Source organism: Leptinotarsa decemlineata, unplaced genomic scaffold (assembly GCF_025532065.1).
Source record: "Leptinotarsa decemlineata unplaced genomic scaffold, Ldec_3_MD MMD2_tig00026369_RagTag_RagTag, whole genome shotgun sequence".
In the NCBI taxonomy this organism is placed as follows: Eukaryota; Metazoa; Arthropoda; class Insecta; order Coleoptera; family Chrysomelidae; genus Leptinotarsa; species Leptinotarsa decemlineata.
In genome coordinates, this window is record NW_027412709.1 from 2,278,776 (window position 1) to 2,287,805 (window position 9,030).

Consider the following 9,030-nt stretch of genomic DNA (forward strand, 5'->3'; position numbering starts at 1 on the left):
ATATATATATATATATATATATATATAAATATATATATATATATATATATATATATATATATATATATATATATATATATATATATATAAATATATATATATATATATATATATATATATATATATATATATATATTTCCTAATTAGGACAATCAATTAATCTTAAAGGACAGTAAAGAAATAGAGAGAATTGGGGATGGATCAGTATATTAGGGATGTTAGAATTAAAACTTTAGATACTTATACTGTATATAATATTGTAGAATATGAGGATATTTTAACAAAAAAAAATTGCAAAAATTCATTCAAGGTGTTTAACCACAATATACGAAGCATTGCAAAGAATATGGATGAGCTAGAGATTATATTAGAACAGTTCGAAAATAAATTTGATGTAATAGTTTTAACTGAAACGTTTAAGGTTCAAAATACAGGTATTTTTAAATTAAATGGGTATAGTTTAATATATAATGAAGGTGATATAAACAAAAATGATGGCGTGATAATATACATACGTGATAATTTAAAGTACCATACCAATATCATAAACATTAACCAACTTAAAGTCATTGAAACAAATGTAACTGTAAATAATGAAAAAATTATTCTTACGTCAATTTATAGACCACCATCTACTGATATTAGAGAGTTTTTAGATAGTCTTGGGCGGTATTTAGTGGCATCAAAATTTCTTACTGATTATCATTTCATTTTGGGTGACATTAACATTAACATATTAGATGAGGATGATCAGTTGGTGTCTGACTATTTGAACATACTTTATGAATTTGATTTTGTTTCAACAATAAATGGAATAACAAGAGATGCTTCAGGAACTTGCCTAGATCATATTTTTGTAAGAAGTAAAAATTATGAATTATCCAATAATTTGTGTGCCCCCTGTATTTATAAGTCTGCACTCACTGATCATTCATCGACAATTCTACATTTGCAACAGGGTGGCATTGGGAAAGACTATTCGGGACAGCAAATTCAAAGTTTGTATACGAAAACTATAAATTATAATAACTTAAAACATTCTTTAAAGCATTATGACTGGACTACATTCTATGATATTCAAGATACAAATAAATTAGCTGAAACTCTTATGAAAGTAGTGAAAACAAATATAGATACTAATACTCAAAAAATTAAAATAAATGCCAAAAACAAACATCGAAAACAGTGGATTACAAATGGACTGGTAAAATCTATAAACAAGAAAGACACACTTTATAAAGAACATAAGAAAAACCCAAATGATTTATTTAAAAAACATGAATTTATTAATTATAAAAACAATTTGACAACACTGATCAGAACAGCCAAACGTAACTACTACCAAAATAAAATTGATGCATCTAAACATAATTCAAAAATTCTGTGGAACACTGTAAATGAACTCACAGGCAAAACAGAAACAAATAACAGTATAACAGAAATACATAATGTTCAAGGAAACTCTATCATTGATTCTTTTGAAATAGCTACGGAATTCAATAACTATTTTTCCAATGTAGGACCAGAACTTGCTAGTAAAATACCGCGGACTTCAAATTGTAAACATTCTTACAAATCACTACCCCATTCAATTTTCTTGGAACCTGCAACAGAAGAAGAAGTTATTAACACCATAAAATCTTTAAAAAACAAAAAATCACCGGGTTACGACGAAATTACCGCAGAATGTTTGAAGGAAATTGCAAATGAGATTGCAACACCACTGTGTTATTTAATAAACAATATTATTTATAAAGGTGTATACCCTTCTTGTTTTAAATTATCAATTGTAGTCCCATTACATAAAAAAGGAAGTGAAACTGATGTTTCCAATTATAGACCTATCTCCCTGATTTCTAACTTTGCTAAAATATTTGAAAAAATTTTGAAAATTCGTATAACAAAATACTTAAATAAATACAATTTAATATCAGAACATCAATTTGGGTTCAGGGAAGATAGGTCAACACAAGATGCAATCTCTTTTCTGACAAGCAAAATTTATAAATCACTAGATACAAACAAAAAATCGTTATGCATTTTCTTGGATGTTGCAAAGGCATTTGACACAGTGTCTCATAATAGGATGTTGGAAACTTTACAGGATTTAGGTTTCAGGGGCAGTGTTTATAATTTGATGGTAAGCTATTTAGCTGGAAGAAAGCAAAAAGTCAAAATAAATGATAAATTAAGTGAAGAAAATTTAATAACATATGGTGTGCCGCAAGGTACGGTTCTAGGGCCTACTCTTTTCACCATTCATATTAATCATTTACTTACCTTAAATACTGAAGGTTCCATTATTAGTTTTGCAGATGACACGGCTGTTTTTTTATCAGAGTGAGTCATGGGCTGACCTACAACGAAAAATTAATCAAGATTTTATTCACATTATAGACTGGTTTGATTATAATTTATTAACTGTTAATTACTCAAAAACGTGCTTTGTTCCATTTAGTTGTTATGAAAATGGTTTACCAGATTTTAATGTTGTACAGTTACATGTCAACAATAAAATAATAGAAATAAATAGAGTTAGATATATAAAATATTTAGGTATAACAATTGACGATACTATGAAATGGAATATACATATACAAAATGTAATTAAAACATTAAGGCCTATGCTATATAAAATAAAATTTCTGACCCGATACTTAGACTTACCTGTGATAAAGATTGTATATTACTCTCTGGTTGCATCTAGGCTAAATTACGGAATATTGGGATGGGGTGGAGCCGCAAACTGTCATTTGTCCAAACTTGAGACTCTACAAAAAAGATTCCTAAAAATAATATTTAAAAGAGACATGTTGTATCCTACAAACCTTCTTTATCAAGAGGCTAAAATATTTGATATTAGTCAGTTGTACTACATACAGTTAGTGTATTTTCAATATAAACATAAACGTCACGATTATATAGACCACGTACATAACACTAGAAATAAAGTAAAAAAATTTATCAAAACAGAACTGACACTCAAAACAATTGGTCATCGAAGTCATTTGCATTCAGCTAGTCGAGCCTATAATATACTTTCGGAGTCCATTCGACAGGCAGAACATTTTAAAAAATTTAAAAAATCAATTAAAAAATTCGTTTTGGACGAACGACATCAAATTAATTTGTTACTAAGAGCCTGACGTCCTAGTAACATAGTATGTTGTTCTTTTTTTTTGTATTGGCAAATCCTGTTGTTTGCAATGGTTTGTAGTTCTTTTTGTTTATTATTATTTTTATTAACTACTACATACAAAAGTTTTATTTACTGTCTAGATTATTTCTTCTGTATTTCTTTTTTGTTTGTTGCTATAGTTTATTTCATAAAATACGTATATTTTTTAATCGAAAATTTTGGCAGTTTCATCGAATACAAGCTCTGCTTTCGCGATGTTCTGTGTTCAGCATAATCAACCAATGACCACTCCCCACACCGTGGGGTGAGTGATCATTGGGTCCGAGAATCATGTGCCCTGAGCAAACGCAGTGAGCCAAGAATGACAGCCTTCTGCATCTGTGCGGCTAAGATTTCTGCCTTAGTGCGGCAAGCCGGTATGATTTTTAGATTCGAGAGTAGAGAAGACATCATTCCACAAAGGACTCCAACAATCAGAACGACCATCTTGACAGAGTGATATGGATAGAGTCTGCGGAGTTCGAAGAGAAAATCTCGATATTTTATCCGTTTTTCCTCCTCTTTTCTGACGATATTCGTCTCGCCAGGAGCTGAAAACTCCACGACAAATATCGTTTTGGTCTGGTGGTCGAGAAGGACTACATCAGGCTTATTAGCTTGTATGAGCCTGAGGGTGGGGAACGAATAGTTCCAATAAATTCGGCACTTCTCGTTCCCCACAACGGATTCAATATCCCCCGCAGCGTAGGGCAACACCGGTGTCTCGTCAATACCGTAAGAGTGCCGTAGATGGTAATATAGCACTCTTATTATTCTTATTATTATTATTATTATTATTATATACCTACTACACCTATGAAGGAATGAAAACGAGTGCAAAAGATAATGTATTTGAAGCCCGGCTTCAAGCAAAAAGAGAGAAATATGTGAAAATAATATCATCATCACGTATTCAAAAAACACACTTCAATGTAAGATTTCCACTTGAAAATTTACAAAACCGCGACACGTGATTCGCTATACAATAACATATTTGGGCGTCACAATATTATTTGAACTAATTCTGTGTCGTGCTTTTATAATAATTTGAATCATTATGACTATTAGACAGATTTCTTCATGATAAATTCATTACCTGAACTATTCACATTTCTAGAAACAACTCATTAAACTGGAGAATATTCTATACAATTTTTACCTAAACCATCATTTCACCTACTTTCAAGATCTATAATAATTACCAATTCCATTATATTCAATACAGGAGCATAATTCAAATATATTTGATTGATATATTTGAGTAGTAATCCAGAATAACATCTATTGATTTGTAAACATTCCAAAATATTGATTTTTTACCCTTTATCTTCCTAATGCATTACATCATATTGAATTGGTCTTCCTCTTGTCCAGCTCGATAGACAAAATTTGTCCTTGGCAGAACGTCACAAAAACTTTAGAAAAAACATTAAATAAGAACTCTAACCAATGACCCAATTCATTCGAACAGACATATTTTTGGTCATTAGTCTAAGGAAATAATTTGTGATGCATTAGTCTTATCACATGCTGATTGCATTTTTATGATTCTGATCCTACCACATAATAGTCGTAACCTTTAGTCAAAAATCGACTTGTTTTTGAATTATTTTCTCAAGAAATGTGTATTTCAATTTTTGATGCCGCACACTGTACAACAAAATACGTTCTGAAACCCATAATTTAAACTCTAGTTCAAACAGCAACTTTCCACAACAGTTTTTGAATCATTACCTCAACGTGGTTCTTTCTCTTGCATCACCCGGTTCTACAATCGACTCGACCCACCCAATGAAATTACTGAAATAAACTGAACAACTCTAGTACTAGTTGCCCGAAGCGACATTACTGGCACATGATTCTTGGACCCAATGATCACTTACCCCACGGTGTGGGGAGTGGTCGTTGGTTGAAAATGCTGACGCGCCCTTCCGAATGTATCGGGGCTTTGGGGGATAGGGCCTGACCAGCATGAAAAAAGAAATTATAATAACTCGGCCGCATTTATCATCTTCATGAACAAAAACGAACTTACAAAAACCAAAACAAACTTACAAACTAGTAAAAGAATAACCATGAGTTAAGTATCATCAAAAACTGTTTTTCAACTCAACCGCAAACAAAAAACTATTAGAATAAAAAGATGGAGGAACGCCAAGAAAGTTAAATATACTGTTGTAAATCATGCCCGAAAAAAAAAACGCCGGCTGCCACTGGTAACCATATACTAAACGTGAGGTAGCTAAAAGCGCGCGAATGCACGATGATTCCCCGCCACTCGAGAAGCAGCGAGAATAATGCTATCGACTTCGACAGAACTTTGGAGAAATTTCTACAACATTCGATTACGATATTTGAAGGCTAGCCACGAGGATATCGAAACAGTCAAGTAGACGTTACAGTGATCTAGTAAGGTGATAGAAATTCAAATAATAGTTGAAGTTTTAGTTAAAGTGTTTGTTGTATTTAAAGTGAAATAAAGATAAGTTTGATTATTCAGTGTAGTCAATTATTGGTCAACCCACGGGGAAAAACGTAACAATACCATAAATATGTGAAAATATATAACTCATTTCTATATCGTGATGTCAGAAAGTACAGTGCCAGAACGTGTCATATTTGGATTCAGTTTTTACCTGCTTCCTTCTAGTAAATCTTCAACCTTTTTTTTAATGAGAGAGTACAATCTAAAACCACTGGGTAATTGATTATATAATTGAAGAGCATTCTATGAAAAGCTCCAGGTAAAAATGGTAGAACGATGTCTAGGTATGATTATCAATTTACGCTTTTTTTTTCGACGCACCCGTAATGTAATTTCTCAGTTCTCTGTAATACATCCAGTCTAGCAAAGAGCGAAACGTTTTATATTTATTAAATGCCTTTTTTCTACTTGATTTCGTTTCCTTTATATTGTATGTGAGCCAAGGTGCTAGGGGTTTGATTACTATTTTTGTTCGGAGAGGTGCATGTTTATCGAAAAGTTCCATCAAATTGCCATAGGAAAAGGAAAGCATGTCGTTGCATTCATTCCTGTTGTAGACTTCATCCCAGGATACCTTACGCAAGTCACTATTGAATGATTAACCATTCAGCTCATGAACATCGCGGTATATTATGGTTTTTTCTTTATTTTCAAGTTTGCAGTTCGAAATGGAACAAATACTATATCTATCCTAGCGATTAAAGATATACTTATCTCTCTACTTATCTTATCTCTTTATTGACTTGATAAAACTTCACTTCAAATGCAAAATAGTATGCTTTTACATTTAATACCTACCAGTTCTCTTCAAATGATCTTATCAAATTAATTTACTCAATGCTCGAAAAACTAAACTCCTAGTAAAAAATATATTTTTATTTATATTAGCAACTAAACAATCTCATATCATTATTGAGCACATTTCAACAATTTGTCTATTATAAAAACCGTTTTTATGAGTTTCTTGGTCTGTAATTCTTCGACTAACCATTTTCGCTATTTTGATCCCAAGAAAAAACAGCGAAAAGTTGGGAATTTTGTAAAATTGTCACTTCAAAATTTGTGGAATGTTCAGGACTGTTCTCTTACTTGGGAGAAATTGAACTTCTTTGAAGTTTTCAAACAACTCAAAATTTCAGAAGTATGGGATTTCCAAGTTATGCATGTTAGGAAATCCCAACTTTCTCCTGGTTCTTTCCCTTTTCTTATCACTTCTCCCTTTCTTTCCTCTCATTTCTATCTTTTTATTTTTTTTCATCTTTTTTACTATTATTTTCTTCTATCTTCACGGCCCAAAATTTCCCAACTTTTTCCCAAGTCGAAAAAGCAGGGGGGGAGGCTCCCCTCCAGGGCGACAGCCCTGATCCCAAGGCTTCTTTTAGTTTTCTATTTTATCAATATTGTAATCGACAAGAAATTTATTGTTTCTTAGGATCAAATCCACTTATTCGTTAGGAAAAAAGTTTACATACTTTTCTTTGCATATGCATATGCAAGATTTTTTTCCGTTTTATTGAAATTTAGGTCCACTGTAATCTCTCAAACGATTATTATTATGCAACAGTGCAGCTAAAGCTTTTTCAGTTTCTCATTCTTATGTCAAAAGATGTGATCATAATTTACAGCCAAAACATATAGTGAATTGCTCTCCTTTTCAGTTATCAAAAAACCAAAGCTAAATAAAGAACAAATAAATTGACAGCACAACCAGTGTAGAAGTAACTCCAGTTGGCATTGACTTCATGACGTTTCTGATATTCAAAATAGAGCTTATGGAAATTTGGCCGCCTTTGCTCCATCTTTTTGAAATTTTACGACTCCGTCATAGATTCAGCCACTTGAAAAGTAAATTAAATTTACTCTGGAGACAAATTCAGGACTACACAGAAAGGATTCCTTTGAAAAAGCACAGTAAAAGAAGATGAGCTAGTTTCACTTCACCAAAACGAACTGATGTATAATCATATTTACGGAATGGTCGTGAATGTCTCTTCTTGTCATTTAGGAAGTCATTGTCTTTCTGAAAATGCATTTAATAGCCAAATTCATTTAGTGGGCAGAACTTAAGGCTGTTTGAATTTGCCAGCTATTTTGAATTTGTAGATACGGCTAACTAAACATAGGGTGTATACTATACGAAACCAATGCATTACGACGTTTTAGTAATGGTCACACCTAAGAGATGTCGCTAGTGGTATCAATATAAGGCAGAAATAATACTTGAAATTTATTTGGATGAAGACAAATTAAATTAAAAAGAAATTATTTTCGAAACGTTGTGATTACAGGGGTGATATGAAACTACAAATAAAATACTGTAAAAAATTATATACAAAAATAATATGTATATTGGAAAATCGTTCAGTATCAATTATTTTAGGTTCCAACCCCTTCGAGTGGAAGGATCACATCCCCAGACAGCGCAGCAACGAGTCCCACTGAAAATACGAAAATGTTGGACGAACCCATACACACCCCATCCTCAAGGAAACAAAAGGAGTTTCTTTGACATCAATGACACATACAGGAGTTGAATCCCGAGTTAGATTGATGAACAAAATTAGACCATTGATGAAATAGCTAATTCAACGACAATGTAAATTATTCGCACTTTTATTGTAAATATTGTTGATTTACCCATCAACTTGAACACTGAATGTTTATTGTGGATATCGTAAGTTTTGTGAAAGATATTTCGATATAAAATAAGTGCCTGCCCCATTTGGAAGAAATAACTGTTCTTGGCTAGTTAGAAAAAGATTTAAAAAAACCTCAAAATTTCTATTGAACAATTGAATAGATCAATTTCATTGGTTCACGAAAACAAAGTTCTTCAATAAAAATTCAGGTTTCGAACTTGACGGGAAGTAAGGGTATCAACTTTTCCTCGATTGTTAATGAGTCAACATCATTTGTTATCATAGCTTCGATTGAATACTGGTCATTCCTAGTTTGCATCATATCACCTTTAGGTACAAAATGTTTCTTGTTGATTCGCTTTCGAATTTGAAGAGACTCAGGTATGTCATCATGTGTGAAACAATTGTAATTAGACAAATCTTTGCATATTCCGTAGTTATTAGCTACCTGAAAATCACCTTGTATCTTTAAATCACCAGAAATGTATCTGAATGCTAATGGCAAACGAATGTCGCTAAACTCATTTTTTCAAACACCGAGAATCGTATTCATTGAATCCAAAGAAACAAAGTAGTTTTCCTATATTTCATGTAAGCAATGAACTCGATTTTTCAGAGAGATAAATATGTTTTCCTTTTTTGTGACACTGATAGAATGAACCGGCATTGTTGTTTTACTCCAAAAATGCAAGTTATTCCATTGCAAAAAGCCAAGTCGCGATATAATG

General features: G+C 32.1%; 1 protein-coding gene and 1 long non-coding RNA gene across 2 annotated transcripts in view; one reads left to right on the forward strand and one right to left on the reverse strand.

Moving 5' to 3' along the window:
• eag (potassium voltage-gated channel protein ether a go-go) overlaps window positions 1-8,613 on the forward strand; it is a 179,056-nt gene extending 170,443 nt beyond the window's left edge. The window contains exon 11 of the mRNA XM_074185196.1: window positions 8,044-8,613. Coding sequence (XP_074041297.1) covers window positions 8,044-8,172 — 129 coding nt within the window. The 3' untranslated portion in view covers window positions 8,173-8,613. The remainder of the gene's footprint in view (window positions 1-8,043) is intronic.
• On the reverse strand, window positions 1,264-3,386 carry LOC141486713 (uncharacterized). Its single transcript, XR_012468001.1, has 3 exons — window positions 2,668-3,386; window positions 2,281-2,357; window positions 1,264-1,604 (listed from the first exon to the last, which is right to left on the reverse strand). It is a non-coding gene; the product is annotated as an uncharacterized lncRNA (long non-coding RNA).
• Window positions 8,614-9,030: the final 417 nt, after the last annotated feature.